This window comes from Schistocerca serialis, chromosome 1 (genome assembly GCF_023864345.2).
Source record: "Schistocerca serialis cubense isolate TAMUIC-IGC-003099 chromosome 1, iqSchSeri2.2, whole genome shotgun sequence".
Taxonomy (NCBI): Eukaryota; Metazoa; Arthropoda; class Insecta; order Orthoptera; family Acrididae; genus Schistocerca; species Schistocerca serialis.
In genome coordinates, this window is record NC_064638.1 from 1,179,648,564 (window position 1) to 1,179,674,558 (window position 25,995).

Genomic DNA, 25,995 nt, shown 5'->3' on the forward strand with positions numbered 1-25,995 from the left:
TGATGTCCTTAGGTTAGTTAGGTTTAATTAGTTCTAAGTTCTAGGCGACTGATGACCTCAGAAGTTAAGTCGCATAGTACTCAGAGCCATTTGAACCGGTTCTCGGCTTTTGGTATGATCAACGCCTAGTTTTCCTTTTTTTTTTTCTTTCAAGGTCGCACTGTATTCATGAAAATATACAACCATACATTAGTGCCTTATGTCTACCACGTTTTCGCACTACAAAAGGTATAAAACTAAACTAAACTCCTCCCGAACGGGCCATGAAGGCCCAACGGTACCGACCGGCCGCCGTGTCATCCTCATCTCAAAGGCGTCACTGGATGCGGATATGGAGGGGCATGTGGTCAGCACACCGCCCTCCCGGCCGTATGTCAGTTTCCGAGACCGGAGCCGCTACTTCTCAATCAAGTAGCTCCTCAGTTTCCTTCACAAGGCCTGAGTGCACCCCGCTGGCCAACACCGCTCGGCAGACCGGATGGTGACCCATCCAAGTGCTAACCCAGCCCGGCAGCGCTTAACTTCGTTGCTCTGACGGGAACAGGTGTCACCACTGCGGCAAGGCCGTTGGCACAAAAGGTATAGCAGCATTAAAATAACATGTACTTGTGCCTCTATTAAAAACTTAAAAAACATTGAAAGTACGATACGTAATTACATCGCGTCCATTGAAAGTTTCAAGTTAGCCAATTTTCGAAATACTGCCACACCGAATATTGGCAACGGTCAACCAACCGCTACCATGCGAGAGCTTTTTTAATACTCAAATTCAGTACTGCTCCTTCAATAACACACGGTCCATCCACTGCAGTAAAAGATCCAGCACCTTTGAACACTTCACTTTATTCTCGGTAAGCTTATTCCTGATAGTAAATGAAACATTATCAATAGCCGTTCAGGCCGGCCATAGTGGCCGAGCGGTTCTAGGCGCTTCAGTCTGGAACCGCGCGACCGCTACGGTTGCAGGTTCGAATCCTGCCTCGGGCATGGATGTGTGTGATGTCCTTAGGTTAGTTAGGTTTAAGTAGTTCTAAGTTCTAGGGGACTGATGACCCCAGATGTTACGTCCCATAGTGGTCAGAGCCATCTGAACCTCTTTTTGAATATCCGTTCAAAGCAGTTACCTGCGCAGCATCCCGATCCAGATTGGCAGCGCGACAGGTGTGTGTGTGTGTATGTGTGTGTGTGTGGATACACGAACAGTGTGAAATGCACGTTATGGGAATTAATTTGTCGTGCACACCACGAGGCAGTGGAAGCACGATGACCACTTCTTTCGACGCTAGTGTCTAACTGCACATTGTCCCGAGAGTAATTTTCCTGTAACACCTCTATCTGGTGATGAGCCTGCAACGCCTCGAAAACTAGTTAATGGTTCAATAAATGGTATCAAATTACTAAAAACTATTGGCTGCATATAAACGCCACGTGCCGCTGACATTGTAACAGAAGTGCTCGAGAAACTTGAAAGGAAATCCTTGGAAGATGGACTACGGAGCTCTCGCGAAACCCAATTGGGTAACGTAAAGTCTTACGGCATGAGAGGCTGGTAGACCAGGGATGGGAGGATCAGCAGCCTGATTGGAAAGATGTCTCCTATCCTCCGCAAGCACCTTTTCCTCACGAAGTGTGACAGCACTGTACGTTAGCGTGTCTGTTAGTGCAGACGACTGTCATGGCGTGTGTTCCAGGCCTGGAGAGAAGGGAGAAGGTGAATCCTGGTGCCGGCACTCCTCTCGAAGAGCTCCAAGGAGGTCGCCGAGCTTAACGCCCCCATCTGAAGAACGGATCACCATCAACGATGTAGCATGCCCTCACTCCATGAGACACTGCAGAGAAGTTTGGGATTTAATCCAGGACACACGGGCACAAACGCTGGTGATCAGTGACTTCACATCACCACCCCTCCTGTCCCCCCTGACACAAAGGCGAAGGTAAAACTGTCAACACCACGCGGTCACGCACCCAAATACTGGCCTCGCTCGACGGTGATCAGCTTTGTTGACCTGGCGGGAACCGGCGTATCCAGCTCGCCACGGCCGTTGGCATCCTGTTGGGTAAGTTCAAACAAATTTCGGGCTTGCAGCCGGTCGTCATTTAATTCACTGGACGATATTTCGACTGGGAACCTACCACTCATCTTCAGGTGAGCCATGAAGATGACTGGCGGGTGCCTAGTCGAAATATCGTCCAATGAATTAAATGACGACCGGCTGCAAGCCCAAAATATGTTGGACATCCAGTTCGCCGCGAAAATTTTAAAATTCACATCCTGTTGGTTAAGTTTAGAGACCTTTTATTCGAGGAACAGTGTGAGACCATATGCTTCACCCATCATATATATCGCTTAGATTGGTTGGTTGATTCGGGGGAGGGGAGAGCCGAACATCTTCGGTCCCTTAGGATGAGGGAAGGATGGGTAAGGAAGCCGGCCGTGCCCTTTCTAAGGAACAGTCCCGGCATTTGCCTGAAGAGATTTAGAGAAATCACGGGAAACCTAAATCAGGATGGCCGGACGCGGGTTTGAACCGTCGTCCTTCCGAAAGTGAGTCCTGCGTGCTAACCACTGTGCCACCTCGCTCGGTTCTTGCTTAGGGATTACGCAGTAAGATAAGAGGGAAGAGACGCGTACGAAGCCATATAGACAGTCACTTTCGCTCTCTAAATACGCGAACGGGATAGGAAAGAAAATCGGTAATACTGGTACGATGTACGCTCCGCCATACGGTATACAGTGAAATGCAGAATATACTTGTAGACGCAATACAGGGTGTCCACAAACACCCGCTATCATTCACAAACCACAGCTCGGAAACTATTAGATACACAGTGTTGTGGTTTGTTGTAAAACGTTTATCAAATGTCAATAAGGCGCAGTACGTCATTTGGTATGCAGAATCCAAATCTGCAACAACACTACTGCGGAATTATCGACGCCAGTGCGGGAAAACACCACCGGCAAAAACAAGCATGATGAAGTAGTTCAGAAACTTCATACAGGGAGACAGGCAGTGTGTTTGATGGTCCCATCGCGTGGCTCTGAGCTCTCGCGATGTGACGGCATTATACTTCTTTTTGTGGGGTTACGTCAACGATCGCTTGTACACCGTACCAGTCTATGACGCTGCTACCCTTCGTGTACGAAACAATGGAGCAATCAGAGCTGTTGACGGTGCGATGGTGACAGTTACATGGGCAGAACTATAATATGTTCTAAGAACCGCGAGAGGGGCGTGGCACACAGAAATTCTACATAACAGAAAAAAAGACTTTGATAGATACATCACAAGGGAAAATTATTATTCTGAATGTAAATCGTTTGCTCTGATTCATTATGCACTTTAATTTTTAAAGTTATTTTCAATAAATATCGTTAAAAAAGTCGATGCTCTATCTCTGTTTGGAAGTTATGATTTTTTTAATTGATAGTGGGACGTTATGGAGACCTTGTACAAACTCTGTGCTTTATTTAACTAGTTCCCATCATTTATGTTATAATTATTTCTGAGTCTTGTATCCCATATTAAATGTAACACTTCTTATAACATACCAGTAAACCCCCGATTCTTTAAAGAACTGACATGCATAAAACAGCTTCAGACGTCTGATTGATTTACAAATGAGTTAAAATGTTGACGTTAAGGATGTAAGCGTGAAAATGTTTAAAAAAGGCTTGAAATTATGGTTAAAGTTGCTTCATCGTTGGTACGTGCTCTTATTCTGAAACACTGGAAGAGAATAGTGTGGGTAATTTACGCTCCGCTTCAAGCAGAAGCAAGTTTTTCACGCATCTCTATATTTATGACTTCATAATTCCTGAACTGTGAGTCCTACAATTTTCTAATTTTGCAGGTACGTTCAGTGGTATATGTGGATATTGTCTGCAAACAGCGTTGCGAATACAAATGGTTCAAATGGCTCTGAGCACTATGGGATTTAACTTGTGAGGTCATCAATCCCCTAGAACTTACATCCATGCCCGAGGCAGGATTCGAACCTGCGACCGTAGCGGTCGCGCGGTTCCAGACTGTAGCGCCTAGAACCGCTCGGCCACCCCGGCCGGCGTTGCGAATACTGTTGGTAGTAAAGAAGTGATAAACTATAACGTCATATCTGATGCTGAAGTAAACAGCATGATTAGCGAAAATGTAGAAAACGATGAACTTCTTTTCTTTCACCATTTTGTAGAGGGTGTCAGCGAGGAAAAAAGTTTCGTAAAAATTTGAAATTGTGTGTAAAGTTTGTGGGAAGTTCGTTAGTGCCCTCATTCTCAAATCCTGGATGAATAATGTCTGGATATTCGCGCGCCGTCAGTCACACTGTCCCAAGAAAATACACAGTTTCTAACTATAATACTTGTCCATTTGTACGAAACTTTTAACATAAGATTATACCTCTTAATGAGCTGGGTATGACAGCATTTTGAATTCTGCCAATAAAAAATGGCTCTGAGCACTATGGGACTTAACTTCTGAGGTTATCAGTCCCCTAGAACTTAGAACTACTTAAACCTAACTAACCTAAGGACATCACACACATCCATGCCCGAGGCAGGATTCGAACCTGCGACCGTAGCGGTCGCGCGGATCCAGACTGTAGCGCCTAGAACCGCTCGGCCACACCGGCCGGCTTCTGCCAATAATTACACGAAATTTTGGAAATCAAATTTTTGTTGCTCTCGCAAGCTGTTATATAGGCTGTCTGCAACTGGCACGGATTCCAGGATAGATGTGTCGTAATAACGTAAAATATGTGGAATGACTGGTCAGATGTAAGAGAGGGCCTGATTGCACTAATCCTGTCAGTATTAATAAACAAACAATGCGTGGGAAAAATTTAGAGCAGGAGTGCCTCCAGCGCTGGATAACAAATGAGCAACGAAAAATAAGATAACGATGATATGATGATGAGGTGGTGGTCGTGGTGGTGGTGGTGATCATGATGGTAGTAGTGGTAGTGGTGGTGGTGGTGATTGGGTGGTGGTGATGATGACGATTTGATGGTGATGATGTTTGGGTGGTGATAACGTGATGATGATGGTGGGGTGGCGGTGATTACGATGGTGTATGGTGATGACGATTGCAAGTGATGGATCTGACTGAGGTGAAGAAACATTTTTGTTATAATTTGGGAGCAGCGCCGTGGTATAGTGCAGCTTATAGAACAGGTCTGCAGCGCTGAAATAAATCCAGTGTCACAGTGCGTCGCTAGTAGCTCATCAGTGGCGTGGAGTCAGTTGCGCGCTAGCGGAAGTCGGTGACCTCTTTCCTGGCTACGGAGTATCTCCGGCAGACGTCGTCGCCCTTACACGAGTTCCTGAATGCGGCGGCGCCCAGCCGGGGACCTCCGACCCCGGTGACCTCATTCCAGAGGTCGCCCCCCCTTCGTTCAGACACCCGGCTCGGAACAATGGAGCACAGCAGCTCGTGCGCGCGTGTGTACACCGGCCGATGACGGCACGTATCGTGTAGCTGCAGCACACACGTGCCGCCCTGTCCGCTACTGCCAGGGGTCACTCTGGTCCAGTGGTTCCCGAACGTTCTTATACCATTCCCCCTGAGTCCAATCAGACATTAGTCCCCTCCCCTGCCGTCTGTTGCCTCTCCCCCCCCCCCCCCCCCTCCCACATTATCACCAACTATAGCACCTAAACTAAACTGTAGAATGAAAGACTTTTTTTGGAACACTTTGATGAATGATGAATGGCATTTAGTTTGATTGTGTGTACGAGCGTTATGTATGTGTGTGTGTGTGTGTGAAGTGTGTGTGTGTGTGTGTGTGTGTGTGTGTGTGTGTGTTAGAATGAATGACGAAGGGATTATTGGTGCATCCCAAGTGCATTCCTTCCGAAATGCCTTCACAAAAGAAGACGAAGTAAATATTCAAGAATTCGAATCAAGTACAGCTGTCAACATGAGAAAGGTAGAATTTAGAAGTAAATATCCTCAGAGTGGTGAAGCAAATTAAATCACTTAATAAAAGCAAGTCTTCTGGTCCAGACTGTGTACCAATTAGGTTCCTTTCAGAGTATGCTGATGCATTAGCTCCATACTTGACATTCATATACAACCGTTCGCTCGACGAAAGATCCGTACCCAAAGACTGGAAAGTTGCACAGGTCACACCAATATTCAAGAAAGGTAGTAGGAGTAATCCACTAAATTACAGGCCCATATCGTTAACGTTGATACGCAGCAGGATTCTGGAACATATATTGTGTTCGAACATTATGAATTACCTCGAAGAAAGCGGTCGTGGGTTTAGAAAGCATCGTTCCTGTTAAACACAACTAGCTCTTTATTCACATGAAGTGCTGCGTGCTATTGACAAGGGATTTCAGATCGATTCCGTATTCCAGTATTTCCGGAAGGCTTTTGACACTGTACCGCACAAGCGGCTCGTAGTGAAATTGCGTGCTTATGGAATATCGTCTCAGTTATGTGACTGGATTTGTGATTTCCTGTCAGAGAGATCACAGTTCGCAGTAATTGACGAAAAGTCATCGAGTAAAACAGAAGTGATTTCTGGCGTTCCCCAAGGTAGTGTATCGGCCCTTTGCTGTTCCTTATCTATATAAACGATTTGGTTCAAATGGCTCTGAGCACTATGGGACTTAACATCTGAGGTTATCAGTCCCCTAGAACTTAAAACTACTTAAACCTAACTAATCTAAGGACATCACACACATCCATGCCCAAGGCAGGATTCGAACCTGCGACCGTGGCGGTCGCGTGGTTCCAGACTGAAGCGCCTAGAACCGCTTGGCCACACCGGCCAGCGACAGCCTTTTGTTGACAGTTTCTGAAGAAGATGCAAGTAGGCTGCTTTCCCGGTTTCTTAGTTCCAATCTCTAGACCCAAACGATTTGGGAGACAATCTGAGCAGCCGTTTTATGTTGTTTGCAGATGACGCTGTCGTTTATCGACTAGTAAAGTCATCAAAAGATCAAAACAAATCGCCAAACGATTTAGAAAAGATTTTTGTATAGTGCGGAAATTGGCAATTGACCCTAAATAAGGAAAAGTGTGAGGTCATCCACGTGTGCTTTAGAATATTGCTGCGCGATGTGGGATCCTTACGAGATAGGACTGACCGAGTACATCGAAAAAGTTCAAAGAAGGGCAGCACGTTTTGTATTATCACGAAATATGGGGAGAGTGTCACTGAAATGGTACAGGATTTGGGTTGGACATCATTAAACGACAGGCGTTTTTCGTTGCGATGGAATCTTCTCACGAAATTCAAATCACCAACTTTCTCTTCTGAATGCGAAAATATTTTGCTGACACCGACACACATAGGGAGAAATGATCACCATTATGAAATAAGGGAAATCAGAGCTCGTACGGAAAGATACACGTGTTAGTTCTTTCAGCGCGCTATACGAGATTGGAGTAATAGAGAATTGTGAAGGTGGTTCGATGAACCCTCTGCCAGGCACTTGAATGTGATTTTCAGGATATCCATGTAGATGTAGATAAGAAAGCTGACAATCCACAGTGCGGATAGACACTTTTTACAAACATATTTCCCCTGCATTACTCCTTTACATTTCGTCACTTGCTTGACCTGCACACTGCAATTCCTTTTAAAATTAACCATGTTAAAATGTGTGCACTAGACTCACTGTTCGTAAATGACTTGATTACTGCGGCTGCACTCCTTACTTCTGAACTGGCTCTTAATGCTTTATGTCTAATAGTAGTAGTAGTAATAAGAGGGAGAAGAAGACAGGGTCAAAATGGTCCGAGGAGAGAAAAAGGATACATAGTGAAAAGATGAAAGAATACTGGAGGTAAAATAAAGAACATCAAAGAAAGAAGCAATGAAATTGGTGCGTGGTCCTTAGATGGCCCAAACGAAGAAAGAAAAAAGAAGCAGAAGAATATTGTGTACGGCACTGTAGTAGCCCTCATGCAGTTAGTGCTGTGTCGTGCTGTCAATTAATTCATTTACCTCTTTCGAAGCGAGTAATGAAGCAATTTCTGGACTACTGCAGGTACTATCTACAACTTGGGAAGACATTTTCTTGAGATATGTAGCATTTGTTAGGCACAGTATATGTCTCAGCTATGTACTGGACAAAGCACAACTTATGTGTGTAGTGGGTGGACTACGTGAGGAACCTGCAACCTCCACCACGTTAATCGTACTAATTAGAAAAAGTTATTATTGGTAACGTATATTCAATATTACAGACTTACATGATTGTGATAATAGTAAGATCTTTCGAAAATAATTTAGTTTCGTGACGGGAACCGAATCGAAACGTTTGGTTTTTACCCATCAGAAAATTTCATCTTACCTGTCATTTTTGAGCTACCTGGCATTTCAAATAGAAATGCAGTGAACAAAAAAGTAATGAGGGAGTAAATCAGTATAAGCTGATCATAGTAGCCACTAAAACAATAACAGACTGATGTAGTAGGTAACAACACACACACACAGAGGGAGAGAGAGAGAGAGAGAGAGGGGGGGGGGGGAAATCTTTCGCAAAGTAACACGCACATACATAAAGAACAAACAAATACAAAAGTACATATAGACGCTACAACCCAAACAATAGAGGAATGATAAACACACAGCGACAGTTGCAACACTACAGACTGTAAACACACACAATGAACACACAGTGACAACTGTAGTGAAGCATTCAAATGTATATCTAGCGAAAAAACGGCGAAAATCGGCTATCTGCAGTATGCAGACGAGCTAAATATAAATCCGGAACGTCACTCATGGAGTAACAACATCACAGCTCGTCAGTAACGCCAACTGGTAGTTTAACGTCACGAAACTTGTTGTTCAAATGGCTCTGAGCACTATGAGACTTAACTTCTGAGGTCACCAGTCCCCTAGAACTTAGAACTACTTAAACCTAACTAACCTAAGGACATCACACACATCCATGCCCGAGGCAAGATTCGAACCTGCGACCGTTGCGGTCGCGCGGTTCCAGACTGTAGCGCCTAGAACCGCTCGGGCACTACGGCCGGCAAAGTTGTTGTACGAACGTTGTTTCTCACCTTTAAAAACAAGAGAATAACAAGAAAAAATATATACTGTAATAACGTACTTGAAATGAATATTCGTACATCGTAATTAATAATACGTAAAACAAATATGTATTACAGGCCACTGAAGGTGCTTCGCAAATAAAAGAAGCGAAACACGTATGGCGCAAAACAAATTGCCTTTCATTCAGCTCCAAAAAGGAAATACATCACCGTAAAAATAAAAAATTGAAATACTACCGTTACTCTTAGACACTTTCCCGTACACCATCGTACTATCAGCAAATAGTCGCACATTGGTGCTCACCGTATCCACTGCAAGTAGATATAGAACAAGAGCGATCCTATCATACATTCGGGACAACGTACTATTACTTCATAGGTTCTATTAATCTATTAATTATTTTATTACTTAAGACATCTTCGAGCCACGCTCACACCTGGTAACTGGGAACTTATTGCATATGCTTGTATTTTAAGTCTGCAGTGGAGTACAATGGCAAACGCTTTCCGGAAATCTAGGAATATGGAATCTGCATGTTGCTCTTCACCCATTATTGACAAGATACCCTGCGACAAAGGGCAAGGTTATTTTCGCACGAGCTATGTTCTCTAAAAGTATGTTCATTTGTTATATTCGAATTGAGAACAACTTCAAGAACTCTGGAGCAAATTCATTTAAGGGTATCGGTCTGTAATTTTTCGGGTCCGTTCTTTTACCCTTTTGCCGGCCGCGGTGGTCTAGCGGTTCTAGGCGCTCAGTCCGGAACCGCGCGACTGCTACGGTCGCAGGTTCAAATCCTGCCTCGGGCATGGATGTGTGTGATGTCCTTAGGTTAGTTGGGTTTAAGTAGTTCTAAGTTCTAGGGGACTGATGACCACAGATGTTAAGTCCCATAGTGCTCAGAGCCTTTTACCCTTTTTTAACTTCGCGCTGGGCGAGAGATTCGCGACGAATGCAAGATAAGTAAGTGGCCACTCCCGGAGAATACTTTCCGTAAAACTGAGCGATAACCCGTAAGATTTCATATGCCCAGCATCTTGGCTGTATCTTTCATCTTGCCAGAGAAAGAAAAAACAGAGATAATAAACAAAAAGAAAAGTTTGTGACTAAGTGATTCTAGTTTCCCCACGCGTCTCTGAATTTATGCAGGTATTAGCAGTATCTTTGTATAGCATAACAGCGTTAAGTCATTAGAAAAAGTCTTTGTGTGCGTCAAAAAGAAATCATGCGACTCCCAGATCGCGCTCTTCACATGCAGTATCCTCAAATCCATGGACCGAATTAAACAGAAACATCGTGTGTTTCCTGCAAAAACAGGTGTTAACTGCCTGTACCAGGGCGCCATCTTGCTTAGTAAAGCGTTATAGATACAGTACGACTCTGACGCTCATAAACACTTGGACGTGGAATACCTAGTTGCTCGCTTCACAGACAAAGTGCATCGGGCTCTTCTCAAAAGAAAACAACAGAAACAGGATCTATCAGCCAGTTACAACATCACAGCTAATATTATGCTTCATTATCTATAGCTATATCTACACTCTGAAGTCATTGCAGAGGATACGTCCAAACTTTTTTTAATTGACAAATTGCTTGTTGGCTTCTGTCAGAGACTCTTCGGCCGACGTTTGATTGATGATTTTTCTGACCTTCGCCGGCGCGAGTGGTTGGCACATGTCAAAGCTTCACCCTACATTGCTGGTGGTGGACCTGCAATGGAGGGAGAAGCCAAGAGGCAGCCTGTCCACGAAAGCCCTAACAATTAATTTTAACTACTGATATATTAAATTAACTGGTTTTTCATGCTCTTTAAATGATCCAGTAGCACGTGGGAAGAGGTACAGCGATCTAATTCATTACAGCAATCCCAGTGAAACTTTCCGTAAAATTCCCCTAACATCATAGAAAGTAATGCCAGTGTTCGCAAGCTGGGGACAGTTGCTTACGTGGGACGATCCTGTCAAACAAACGAGTGTTTCTCGAATTAGCTTCGATGTTCCTCATCTAACAATGTATACGACAGCCTCATTAACTCCCATTGGCAGTTAGTTTCCCTCATGGAGTATGCAAAGCTTGTATCGTCTGGCGGCAGTAATGGTTGCTCCTTCGAATAATATTAGCTCGCGTTCTTCTCTTCCTGTCCTCTCTCTCCCTCTCTCCCTCTCTGTCTCTTTCTCTGACACACACACACACACACACACACACACACACACACACATACACACACCAACGGACGCCCAGACAGGTTGCGGCGGTCGCCCACTTCCGGTGACGTCACGCCGGCGACCTTGAGGGTACGCCTCCAGCTCCAGGATTTACAACGGTCCTCGGCGGACGGCGGACACGACTCGTTTGAGACTGGAGCCTGTAGTTCCAGCTGCTGCAGCACTGCACAACGTCGTTCGTTACGGAGGGCACACAGTTGTTGAAATAATTTATAGTCTGCGAAACGATATGCCGTATTCATACAAATATTTAATCTGAATATCCCAAAGCTATTCGGCGTCCAAGCCATCATACGCAGTTTTGGGCAAATGAATAAATAACGTTTTTTGAGACTGAATACTCATCCGGTACGAACAGATTGACAACGGTATTTAACGTTTCATTCATAGAGCTATCTTTAACGAATGAATAGTTTCCTCCGATTGTATTGTAATCGGAAAAACTATCTTTCATGTCTCGAACGAGAAATGATAGCGATATTCGTGTGCTGTTTTATAGAGAAACCTCATAAAAATTAAAACTGGGTGGTAAATAACATCGGTAGCTACCTTAGGTTGTTCGCAGACAGCAAAGTTATTCTCAGGGAAGTCAGCATCCTTCGAGGACTGTTGCAAACTGCAGGATAATTTTATAATTATAAACATTCGACTTGAAGCCCGACCACTAACTGTCAACATTGTCAGGTGCCCTGTAAATCGCTTATATGTCATCGTATATCTAGCAGTATCTGGCCTGAATAGTTTAAAGTCAGCGGAATACGTAAATTTACTTTTGGAAGACTCGTAAGAGAGTGTAACTGATGCACCAATGAAATTGCTTACCAGCGACATACGTGGCCGATTTCTCGATCATGCTTAGCAGCCTAAAAACTATTCTAGTGAATTATCGAGTAAAGCAGAATAGCGTCAAAGAAGAGCTGCTACCTAACTGACTAGACAACACTAGGGCGTGACCTAGTTCTCAAGTTGGTGCCAAACTCACTCGAGAACAAGTAAACAACAACTGAGGCTGGATACACAACAACAACATTATTTACACTGTGTTTGGCAAAGTTTGATCGGTGTTATTAACAAAGGAAGTTCTATAAAATATGTGTACTCTTTGTGTGTGCTTCTCAATGACTCATAACATGGGATGCAGTTGAAAAAAAAAAAAAATTGCGAGGGCTAAATGTGAGTAACCCCAAATACAGTCGCGAAAATCTTCACACTGCAAAATTACGTTTTAATGTAAAGTGATGTCTTAACTCGCCAACCAAATTCACATTATCATGATTTAGTCGCAGATGACAAGCTACCAGTGCATGATAATGTACAGAGGCTCCTGCATAACCACATAATGTAGTATTAAGCTAATGATAACAACACACAAAAACTCTTTTAGGCCTCATTTTCGTAGATTATTTCATAAAATTTTCACATTTGACAGATTTAAATAAAAACAGCCCACTGAGGATGAGACAATGGTGCTGAAAAATATTAGGGTCCATTTGAAACAATGATGTCTGCATAACAGGCGGATCTCAAATCCAATAATCTTCGTAGGTAAACACGCCTAATGCAAGAGCAGCAAAACTAAGTAATGAATAAATTTAAATGTTAGGAAGTCTTTTCTGAAGGTGAAACACGGATGATAAACTGTTCACACAAGGAGATAATAGAATCTTTCGACATGTGATACTGCAGAGCAATGTTAAAGATTAGATGAGCAGATCGAATAACTAATGAGGAGGTATTGAATCGCATTGTGAAAAAAGAAAATCTGTGGCACAGCTTGGCTAAAAGAAGGGATCGGCTGATAAAATACGTCGTGACACATCAAGGGATAATCAGTTTGGTAATGGAGTTAACTGTGAAAAAGAGGGGGGAGGGGATTGGAGGGCTAGACCAAGGCAGTAATTAGAGATTAAGACGCATACACAGGATAGAGCTGAATGGACAGTTGCGTCGAAGCAGTCTTCGGACTGAAGACAACAACTACAACAACAACAATTAAAACAAGAACAGAGCTACACAATAATGCGAGGGTGGCTAGACAAGAGTGATATAAAAAGTTGCGTAAACAATTCACCTTACTTCTCAGCATAGCCTCGTTTGACGATATGCACTTGGTCCAGCGATCCTCCAGCTCTTTCATCCCATCAGAAAAATAGCTTCTGGCAAACTCTGCAAAATGTAGACTTCAACCATCAGTTCCTCGTTTGATGGAAACTTTTACCGAGCAAGCCAAATTTGCAAGTTAGGGAACAGGAAGAGGTCACTTGGGGCTAAGTCTGGTGAATAGGGTGGATGAAGACTCAATTCAATGACCACTACATACACTTCCGCCGTTGTTATCGCTGATGTTTGGCGTGGTGCATTATCCTTCGAAAGAATACTTTTTTTCGTCTCAACCTTCGTCTCTTTTCAACCAACGCAAGTTTAAAAGATCCAGTAGTGAAGGGTCTAATTATGGTTATGCCTTTTTCCAGTAATCTATGTGGTCAGCCTATGTCCATTGTTTTGACTGCCGTTCTGACTCTGGTGTGTAATCATGGATCCAGGTTTCATCAACAGTCACAAATCGGCGCAAAAGATCTTGTGGATTGCGATCAAACATTTCCAGACATTGTGTTGAAATGTAGTGCCTGATATGCGCTTTTGGTAGGAGTAATCGTGGCATCCACCTCGCACACGGCTTGTTCAGAGCCAATTCTCCGTGGAGCATATTATGCACTAGCTCAGTTGAGATGCCTACAGTCTCAGCACTCTCACAATTTTTTATTCGGCGGTCTTGCATTATCATATCATGGATTCAGTCAATGGTTTCCCTTGTGGTGATCTCAATTGGATGGCCAGAGCGCGTTTCGTCTTCGGTGCCTGTCCGAGCATGTTTAAAATCGTTAATCGAAAAGTAAAAGGTCTTCAGTGATGGTGCAGAGTCCACATGAACTTTAATGGTGTAGAGCCCGCATGAACTTCATCGAATTCTGTTTTGATCTGTGCGGCTGTCCAACCCTTCAATCACAGTCGACGCACTGATCATGGCTCTGAGCACTATGGGACTCAACATCTTAGGTCATAAGTCCCCTAGAACTTAGAACTACTTAAACCTAACTAACCTAAGGACATCACACACACCCATGCCCGAGGCAGGATTCGAACCTGCGACCGTGGCAGTCCCGCGGTTCCGGACTGCAGAGCCAGAATCGCTAGACCACCGCGGCCGGCGATGCACTGATCACTTGAGACGGCTGTCAACAATGTATTCTACGCTGTACTGCGTTGAAATTCCGTATCTGACCCTTGCAATAATCAAGCTTACCGACCATGCAGGTGCCACAAATATGTGCCATTCATTCATGGAAGTTCACGGGACTTATTAAAGCACTCTCATATGGAGAATTCAACCCGGGCCATTCTTCCCTGTAAGTACCTACTTTACCCGCTGCGTTTCGGTCTGTTTTTTTTTTTTTTTTTTTTAATTGCGATTTATAACTTTTCTGTTTGCTCTTAAATTGTTACCTATACAAAAATTCATTAAAAGTATTTACAGCATTGCGAGTACAGCGGCTTCTTCGTTAATGCACAACTATTTCGCAGCCATCGTAAAAACATTCCCGACGGAAGAGTAAAGCAGGACCGTATCCCGGAAGTATAGTCTCATGTGAATTGCCTCTTAAAGTCGGTGGAACAGAGCGTAAACTCTGTTTCCGGAGGTGCAGCAGAGCAGCGTCCGGCGTGTCGGCTCGCCCTTACGTATGTCAGACGCGGCGTGCGTCCGTCGCGTCGCTTGTAAACCGCCCACCACTCCCTTTGTCAATGCCGGGGACAAGCGGGCGCGTAGAATACGGAACGACGCCGTCCTTAGCGACAACCAGGAGACCTGCTGCTCCCGTGGCTCTGTGTAGAAGCTTTGGCCTGACCTGCACACTTCTCCACGTCGTTGTCATTGCCCACTGCCATGGCTGTCCCCCCATGCCCTTCCATACTTTACAAGAGACTTGTCGTAAACTTAAGTGCTGCCTCATTGCTTCAGAGCGCCGTACGTATTGCTCGTATCGTGCTCTGCAAGTGATACCTCTAATGAATTCACAGCGCTTGTAGAACGTCTGACCACTGTACAGTGTCTTGCGGGAACAGGCCGGAAGGCTATCTCAGTTACGTAAATACACTACTGGCCATTAAAATTGCTACACCAAGAAGAAATGCAGATGATAAATGGGTATTCATCGGACAAATATATTATACTAGAACTGCCATGTGATTACATTTTCACGCAATTTTGGTGCATAGATCCTGAGAAATCAGTACCCAGAACAACCACCTCAGGCCGCAATAACGGCCTTCATACGCCTGGGCATTGAGTCGAACAGAGCTTGGATGGCGTGTACAGGTACAGCTGCCCATGCACCTTCAACACGATACCACAGTTCATCAAGAGTAGTGACTGGCGTATTGTGACGAGACAGTTGCTCGGCCACCATTGACCAGACGTTTTCAATTGGTGAGAGATCTGTAGAACGTGCTGGCCAGGGCAGCAGTCGAACATTTTCAAATCCAGAAAGGCCCGTACAGGACCTGCAACATGCGGTCGTGCATTATCCTGCTGAAATGTAGGGTTTCGCAGGGATCGAATGAAGGGTAGAGCCATGCGTCGTAACACATCTGAAATGTAACGTCCACTGTTCAAAGTGCCGTCAGTGCGAACACGAGGTGACCCCATACCATCACGCCGGGTAATACGCCAGTATGGCGATGACGAATACACGCTTCCAATGTGCGATCACTGCGATGTCACCAAACACGGATGCGACCATCATGATGCTGTGAACAGAACCGGGATTCATCCGAAAAAATGACGTTCTGCCATTCGTGCACCCAGGTTCGTCGTTGAGTACACCATCGCAGGCGCTCCTGTCTGTGATGCAGCGTCAAGGGTAACCGCAGCCATGGTCTCCGAGCTGATAGTCCATGCTGCTGCAAACGTCGTCGAACTGTTCGTGCAGATGGTTGTTGTCTTGCAAACGTCCCCATCTGTTGACTCAGGGACCGAGACGTGGCTGCACTATCCGTTACAGTCATGCGGATAAGATGCCTTAGTCATCTCGACTGCTACTGATACGAGGCCGTTGGGATCCAGCGCGGCGTTCCGTATTACCCTCCTGAACCCACCGTTTCCATATTCTGCTAACAGTCATTGGATCTCGACCAGCGAGAGCAGCAATGTCGCGATACGACAAACCGCAATCGCGATAGGGTACAATACGACATTTATCAAAGTCGGAAACGTGATGGTACGCATTTCTCTTCCTTACACGAGGCATCACAACAACGTTTCACCAGGCAACGCCTGTCAACTGCTGTTTGTGTATGAGAAAGCGGTTGGAAACTTTCCTCATATCAGAAAGTTGTAGGTGTCGCCACCGGTGCCAACATTGTGTGATTGCTCTGAAAAGGTAATAATTTGAATATCACAACGTCTTCTTCCTGTCGGTTAAATTTCGCGCCTCTCGTCTGTAGCACGTCATCTTCGTGGTGTAGTAGTTTTAATGGCCAGTATTGTACTATTCGTTTATTGATAATGAGAAGTACATCTGTGGTTAATTTCTAGTACATTGACATGCAGTTAATTTCACTATTTTAATGGTCGCTGAAACTGATACTTTCTCAACTTCATAGTGGCTACATACGGAAACGTTCCTCGGAGCTTCACCCTTACGCCATCCACACACGGAACGTGAAAGCGAAACGAAACGAAGATAGACGAGGAACCACTCGTGTTTTTCGGCGTCAGAACGTGTAATTTCACGTTGCGAAATATTCCAAAGCTTGAAAGGCAGTATCAGACACATCAGATTCTTGCTTCATGTAGAGGAACGTGGGCAACGAGATGCAAAATAGCTTTTACGCCACAAGCAGACACCATACTGGATTGCGCCGTTTGCGGCCGAAGCCTATATTTCGTGGTTCTTATATTATAAGTTACTTATTGTGAACACGTACTATTTCAAAGAACAGGCACATTGAGGATCTCTCGGAAGCGCTTAGTTATTTGTACGACTTTTTATAATAAAATGACAGGAAACGACGTATCGGTGAAGCTTCTCCCATTTAGCGGTAAAGGCAAACCAAAGGCTGTGTTTTATTGGCAGGACAATTAGAAAATGTAACAGACCTACTAAGGAAGCTGCCTACACTACGCTTGTCCGTCCTGTTTGAGAATACTGCTGCGCGGTGTGGGATCCTTACCAGATAGGACTGACGGAGTACATTGAAAAAGTTCAAAGAAAGGCAGCACGTTTTGTATCATCGCGAAATATGGGAGAGAGTGTCACTGAAATGATGCAGGATTTGGGCTGGAAATCATTAAAAGAAAGGCGTTTCTCGTTGAGACGGAATCTTCTCACGAAATTCCAATCACCAACTTTCTCCTCCGAATGCGAAAATATTTTGTTGACACCAACCTACATAGGGAGAAACGATCACCATGATCAAATAAGGGAAATCAGAGGTCGTACGCAAAGATACAGATGTTCATTCTTTCCGCGCGCTATACTAGATTGGAATAATAGAGAATTGTGAAGGTGGATCGATGAACCCTCTGCCAGGTACTTAAATATGATTTGCAGAGTATCCATGTAGATGTAGATGTAGTACTTTTCGAATTATATCTTGTGTGCTATGAACATCTGCTCGGCGTACCAACGTATTGAAGATTTATCAAAAACGCGTCATAGTTGGTACGATTTGCTATAACTGTCAGCTAATGACATGTAGTGGGTTAAATCCGCAGCCGTTGTAAGATCAAAAAATTAAATTTGTTACTTCGTAACTGTAATTGAAAGTGGGACTGTGACCTCAAAGGATGCGGTTTTGCATCTTGCTTTGTGTGAATATTTTTTTATTCGCCTTTATCTTTTCTGAAAGATTCTGGGAATTTTGTCGATGTAACAGAAGGAAATTGTAATATATATATATATATATATATATATATATATATATATATATATATATATATATATATGTGTGTGTGTGTGTGTGTGTGTACGAGGGTTCGAACTTTAATAGTGGCAACTATTTATTTTGCTAGCTATGTGGAAGTCGTCGGATACTCTTAGCAGTGCCAGCTGTGTTGACAGTTCGAGCGGCGCGGTCTACTGCCCGACGATTTTGTAGCAGTTCTGAAGCGAATGCCGTGAAGTGTTTTCTTCAGTTTAGAAACCGAGTTGAACTTACGAGGGCTAAAGTCAGGGGCGTACAGTAGGTGGTATAGAACTTAGCAGTCCCGTCAGTCAAACAAATCAGTAACAGCTTGCACTGTACGTGCTTGAGCATTGTCCTGCAAAATGATGATCAGGTCTTGCAGAAAGTGTCATCACTTCTGACTCTAAGCTGGTTGTAGGTTGTGTTCCAAAAAATGAACAGCATAGAGCTAGAAGTAATGACACTTCTGCAGGATCCTTGTATTCCTTAATTTCACAATGTCATTGGCATCGACATTGTATAATAAATTGTGTATCTGTAGTACTGGGGTAACAATGACCAATGAAATGAGTAACGCCGAAATAGAGAAACGCCAGCACATGATTTCAGAAATGGTAATATGATGGGAGATACACACATTTGAACAAAAAACTAATCAGTGGTCTGTATTGAGCATTAATCGAGTAACATGCGTGATATAGTTGGAAACACTGATGGCTTTGCAGTTCAATGATAACGTTGGATTTTGTACAACCATATTTTAACACATTTTCTCGTGTACAATTTTGAGTCACAACAGGTTCGCCAGCTCTTGCGCAAGAAAATCAGCGCTACATGGCGCCATCTGATTTATAGCGATGGAACTTCCCAGCAAACGGTATATTCTAAACACTCAGCTGAGAGCCAGCAGAGAGTTGGAAATCTTTTGGTGTATGAGCAGTCAACGTAACTATATATATGTTGTTAAGTTGGAGTGTTCCATTTGTTAGTTGTTGTGGGTATTTCTTTTTCATCTACATCTACATGATTACTCTGCAATTCGCATTTAAGTGCTTGGCAGAGGGTTCATCGAACCACAATCATACTATCTCTCTACCATTCCACTCCCGAACAGCGCGCGGGAAAAACGAACACCTAAACCTTTCTGTTCGAGCTCTGATTTCTCTTATTTTATTTTGATGATCATTCCTACCTATGTAGGTTGGGCTCAACAAAATATTTTCGCATTCGGAAGAGAAAGTTGGTGACTGAAATTTCGTAAATAGATCTCGCCGCGACGAAAAACGTCTTTGCTTTAATGACTTCCATCCCAAGTCGCGTATGATATCTGTCACACTCTCTCCCCTATTACGTGATAATGCAAATCGAGCTGCCCTTTTTTGCACCCTTTCGATGTCCTCCGTCAGTCCCACCTGGTCAGGATCCCACACCGCCCAGCAATATTCTAACAGAGGACGAACGAGTGTATGAGTAAGCTGTCTCTTTAGTGGACTTGTTGCATCTTCTAAGTGTCCTGCCAATGAAACGCAACCTTTGGCTCGCCTTCCCCACAATGTTATCTATGTGGTCTTTCCAACTGAAGTTGTTCGTAATTTTAACACCCAGGTACTTAGTTGAATTGACAGCCTTGAGAATTGTACTATTTATCGAGTAATCGAATTCCAACGGATTTCTTTTGGAACTCATGTGGATCACCTCACACTTTTCGTTATTTAGCGTCAACTGCCACCTGCCACACCATACAGCAATCTTTTCTAAATCGCTTTGCAACTAATACTGGTCTTCGTATGACCTTACTAGACGGTAAATTACAGCATCATCTGCGAACAACCTAAGAGAACTGCTCAGATTGTCACCCAGGTCATTTATATAGATCAGGAACAGCAGAGGTCCCAGGTCGCTTCCCTGGGGAACACCTGATATCACTTCAGTTTTACTCGATGATTTGCCGTCTATTACTACGAACTGCGACCTTCCTGACAGGAAATAACGAATCCAGTCGCACAACTGAGACGATACCCCATAGGCGCGCAGCTTGATTAGAGGTCGCTTGTGAGGAACGGTGTCAAAAGCTTTCCGGAAATCTAGAAATACGGAATCAACTTGAGATCCCCTGTCGATAGCGGCCATTACTTCGTGCGAATAAAGAGCTAGCTGTGTTGCACAAGAACGATGTTTTCTGAAACCATGTTGTTTACGTATCAATAGATCGTTCCCTTCGAGGTGATTCATGATGTTTGAATACAGTATATGCTCCAAAACCCTACTGCAAACCGACGTCAATGATATAAGTCTGTAGTTCGATGGATTACTCCTACTACCCTTCTTAAACACTGGTGCGACCTGCGCAATTTTCCAATCTATCGGTGAGCGAGCGGTTGTATATGATTGCTAAGTAGGGAGCTATTGTATCAGCGTAATCTGAAAGGAACCTAATCGGTATACAATCTGGACCTGAAGGCTTGCCCGTTGCTTCACAACGCCTAAGGTATCTACTTCTAAGAAACTCATGCTAGCAGCTGTTCGTGTTTCAAATTCTGGAATATTCCATTCGTTTTCCCTGGTGATGGAATTTCATGTGTGCCTGTGTGCTGTGTGGCTTTGTTTTGTGTGTCTGTGTTTGTATGGTGGTGCTGAATGTTTGTTCTTGAGTGCTAGGTGTGATTAGACTGTAAGTAGACGAGCTGAGTGTCACTCGCCTGACGACCGCGTGTCGTGCTTTGCTGTTGCAGCGGAGGGCGACCTGTGCGACTTCAGCGCGCGCACCACGCACTTTGCTGCGCGCCGCGACGCGCCGCAGGCTCTGTTCTCGGCGGAGACGCGGCCGGCCGCGGTGCGAAGGCTGTACGAGTCTGCGGCGCGCACGCCCGTGCCGCTGATGCGCCAGCTGGACCGCCACCGCGAGGACGGCCGCCGCTGCTCCCGCTTCTTCCTCTGCACGCCCGTGCTGGGACAGCGCCGCCGCCGGCACGCGCGCCTGCGCAGCGCCGACATCGACATCGAGACGCGCACCGTGAGTACACAAAACAGGCTCTCTCTCCGCTGCACTACACCAGTCAACAGTCGGTACAAGTCGGCAAAAGTCGGATGACTTCGGCCGGTAGTCACTTGTTTCTGGTTGCAGCCAACGTCAGTTAGCCGTCACTACTGTGTGAGGTGTACTGTGTCACTTACTTGTTCTTCTCTATGTCGTACTGTTTGCTTTGCTTCTGATTTCCATCCCGGCCTGATGGAACCCCTCTCAGATTCTACACATGACAGTATTGTGGTGTCACCGCCAGACACCACACTTTTTTTTCCTTTATTGTGATTTCATTCCCCTGCCCCATATGGGCAGGGGAGGGTTGTCAGCGGCACAATCCGCCGCTCTTCAGCCGAGTGACATAACAACTTAAAATAAGAATAAAATGTTACATACATAAGGCGAGAAAGGGAAACTTAAAACAGAATAATGGGAGAAAATGGAGGTAAAAAATAAATACAGAGACGTTCATGGAGGACAGTTAAAAGTCACCAGAAAGTTAAAAAAACACAGTTGGCGAGTCTTCAAAACTCAGAGAAGACACTGAATGGACATGCACACGTTAAAAGTCGGCCACAGTAGTAAAAACACACCGGAAAAACACACTTAAATCCCACTTGGAGCACACACGACGAAGAATAAAACTGCCAGCCGGGACCTGCCGAGGGAAAGGGCAGCGAGGATGGAAAAGGAGGGGAGAGCATGGAGCAGCAGGGGAAGCAGCGGGATGAAGAGAGGAGGGGCATCAGTGGGTACACGAAGAGGCAGGAGACACGTGGGGCGGGAGAGGAAGAGGGAAGATAGGGCAGGAGGGAGCGCAGAGACACTGAAAGGAGGAGATGGATGGGGAGTAGGAGGGGGAAGCCGCTCAGGAGGAGGGAGGGGGAGGAGAGGGAGCCCTGACGAGGAGGCAGGAAGATGGGGTTAGAGTTGGTAGGAAGGGTAGATGTCAGGGCGAAGCTCATCGTCCGGGAGGGTTAGACGGTGGAAGTTGTGTTGGGAAAGGAGATGAAGGGTGTGGAGATGGAGAGAGGGTGGGACACAACGGGAAAGGCGCGGCAACTGGTTGGGGGTGGAGAGGAAGGGAGACACCAGCGGGTGAGGGGGATCAAGGCGGTGGACAATATATAGTGTGCGGATGTGTTCAAGGAAAAGGACAAGGTGAGGGAAGGGGACGAGGTCGTAGAGGATGCGCGTGGGGGACGGAAGGCAGATGCGGAAGGCGAGGCGGAGCGCATGGCGTTCGAGGATTTGGAGGGCTTTAAAGAACCGGGGAAGGGCGGAAATCCAAGCAACGCAGCCATAACAGAAGATGGGGCGGATCAAGGATTTGTAGGTGTGAAGGATGGTGGAAGGATGCAGACCCCACGTACTGGCCGGATAGGAGTTTCAGGAGGCGGAGGCCGAGGCGGTTGTGAGCTTTGTGTTGGATGGTAAGGAGATGGGGAGTCCAGGTGAGGTGGCGGTCGAGTGTGAGGCCAAGGTATTTGAGGGTAGGAGTGAGGTGGATAGGACGCCCATAAATGGTGAGGTAGAAAGTGAGGTAGAAATCATGGAGGCGGAAGGAGCGGGTGGACACCATACTTGCTAGGTGGTAGCCCTTAAATCGGCCGCGGTCCATTAGTATACGTCGGACCCGCGTGTCGCCACCATCAGTGATTGCAGCCCGAGCGCCGCCACACGGCAGGTCTAGTCTAGGGAGACTCCCTAGCACTCGCTCCAGTTGTACAGCCGACTTTGCTAGCGATGGTTCACTCTCTACATACGCTCTCATTTGCAGAGACGACAGTTTAGCATAGCCTTCAGCTACGTCATTTGCTACGACCTAGCAAAGCGCCATATTCAGTCACTATAATTACTTTGTGTATCATGTACCGTCAAGAGCGATGTTCATCATTAATGGATTAAAGTTAACTATCAAACTAATTACGTCCGCTTTCTGAATTCTCATTCCTTATCATGTTCCTCACGTCAGTATAGTTCTTCCCTCCTCACGCCAGCCTGCGTGAGCTAAAACGCGTGCATTTCGGCCTCCACTCGTAACACGGTGTTGGCTTTTCTGCCAACGCAAAAAGCATACTGCTCAGAATTCCTACTACAAGACCCATGTTTTCCATCTGGGAGTGGAACTGGCACAACAAGAATACGTAAAGGGTGTTTTCGTAAGAGCGTGCAAAAATATAACAGGTCGTAGAGGACGCTCCACTGAACAATTTGACATAAAAAACCTGGGGTCGGAGAAGCCAACTTGAGAAGATATTAGGAATAAAATCATGTTAATGTGTGCCGCGCGGGATTAGCCGAGCGGTCTGAGGCGCTACAGCCCTGGACTGTGTGGCTGGTGCTGACGGAGGTTCGAGTCCTCCCTCGGGCAAGGGTGTGTGTTTGTCCTTAGGGTAATTTAGGTTAAGTAGTGTGTAAGCTTAGGGACTGATGACCTTAGCAGTTAAGTCCCATAAGATTTCACCCACATTTGAACATGTTAATGTGTAATTTTTTGAAACTTCCTGGCAGATTAAAACTGTGTGCCGGACCGAGACTCGAGCTCGGGACCTCTGCCTTTCGCGGGCAAGTACTCTACCAGCTGAGCTACCCAAGCACGACTCACGCCCCGTCCTCACAGCTTTACTTCTGCCTTCCAAACTTTACAGAAGCTCTCTTGCGAACCTTGCAGAACTAGCACTCCTGAAAGAAAGAATCTGGAGACATGCCTTAGCCACAGCGTGGGGGATGTTTCCAGAATGAGATTTTCACTCTGCAGCGGAATGTGCGCTGATATGAAACTTCATGGCAGATTAAAACGGTGTGCCGAACCGAGACTAGAACTCGGGACCTCTGCCTTTCGCGGGCAAGTGCTCTACCGCTGCTGAGTGAAAATCTCATTCTGGAAACATCCCCCAGGCTGTGGCTAAGCCATGTCTCCGCCATATCTCTTCTCTCGGGAGTGCTAGTTCTGCAAGGTTCGCAGGAGAGCTTCTGTAAGGTCTGGAAGGTAGGAGACGAGATACTGCCAGAAGTAAAGCTGTGAGGACGGGGCGTGAGTCGTGCTTGGGTAGCTCAGTCGGTAGAGCACTTGCCCGCGAAAGGCAGAGGTCCAGAGATCGAGTCTCGGTCCGGCCCACAGTTTTAATCTGCCAGGAAGTTTCATATCAGCACACATCCCGCTGCAGAGTGAAAATCTCATTCTATACTTTTTTTATTTACATTAGTTACAGCTAGCTGCAAATTCCATAACTGACACAATGGACATACCATTTGGACTGTATCTTACAAAACATGCTGATACTGACAGCCATCGGCTAGCAAGATTGTGCCATACCCTCACAAATATCCACGGTGTGATTCGAATCACATCTCGGGCAGCTACAATTCTGGCAAATAGTTCTCTCTCCGTATCCACTTGGGGTCTCATACACAAATAACTTTAGATATCCCCATAGGAAATAATCAAGGGGATTCAGGTCAGTTGACCTCGCAGGCCATGGAATAGGTCATCCACTTCCGATCCAGCGACCAGGAAATACAGCATTGAGATTGTTGCGGACATCGACACTGAAGTACCGTTATGTTGTATCCGCATCCTCTCACGAATAGCCTAGGGTACATTTTCCAACAAGTCAGGTAGAACTCTTTGCACGAATTTAAAGTACAGACCGTACATAAAGCCAGGGAACACTTCCAATTGTTTATTGCACAAGAAGCAAACATTGTACAGATATAATACATATGTCGTTTGAAGAGAAACCCTGAAAGTTTTTTTTTCTTTTTTTTTCATGTATACCTCCACAGCGTAGTTTGGTAATTTGCCTATAGTCAGCTGCCGCACCGATGGATCGGCTGTGCTACAGAAGGGGACAGCTGTTTCATGAAATGGCTCCCCGATCACCAGTTCTCGATCCGTGTGACTTTCTTCTGTGGGGACACTTCAAAGATCTGGTGCATGTACCGCCTCTACCACGTGATGTAGCAGAACTCCGGGAGAGAATACGGGAAGCGACTGCCACAGTCGACGATGCCATGCTGGGACGGGTATGGCAAGAATTCGATTACCATATTGATGTCTGCCGGGTCACTTATGGTTCACATATCGAATGTTTGAAAAAAAACTTTCAGAGTTTCTCTTCAAAATGCAATATGTATGACATGTGTACAATGTTTAGTTCTTGTGCAGTAAATAATGGAATGTGTTTCCGGACTTTACCTACACCCTGTATAGATGGCCACGCAGACGGCCAAATAGAAGATATGGAGGCTCGTCCTCTTCGTTTCCTTGCAGAAAATGAAGAATGTACATGTAAACAAACAACACAATCCTTTCTCCTGGCCTTTACCGCAAATCTTCACGGGGGTCAGCATGTTACTTTCTAGATTTGGCAATGTACTCCAACTGCCTGTATCCAGCGCTATTATATGGGAAAATGTGCAAACATTTTCGCAGTGTCTGCAATTCGTATAACTGACGCGGGAAGTAGTTACACTTCTGGCGTTCACCTAGTCGGACGTGGGAAACCGCGTAAAAATCACATCCAGACAAGTCCCCGTTGTTAATCCACCGAGTGGATTGATCCGTGGCGCTCTCACCTCCCCGAATCCCGGAAGCGGAGTGATAACGTGCGTGGCTGTCCAGGCGGTTCTAGTATCTCATGTCCTAACCTAATTCGATCAGCAACACCTGATTTATTCCATTCCCCGTTTCCTGCTTTTCGTGATATTTTTCTAACAAACTCTTTTTCAAGACGCTATCCATTGACTTCAACTGCTCCT

General features: G+C 45.3%; 1 protein-coding gene across 1 annotated transcript in view; it reads left to right on the forward strand.

The window, feature by feature from the left end:
• Positions 1-25,995, forward strand: part of LOC126456470 (serine-rich adhesin for platelets) — a 480,534-nt gene that overhangs the window by 324,183 nt on the left and 130,356 nt on the right. Inside the window, exon 2 of the mRNA XM_050092224.1 lies at positions 20,942-21,222. Coding sequence (XP_049948181.1) covers positions 20,942-21,222 — 281 coding nt within the window. The remainder of the gene's footprint in view (positions 1-20,941; positions 21,223-25,995) is intronic.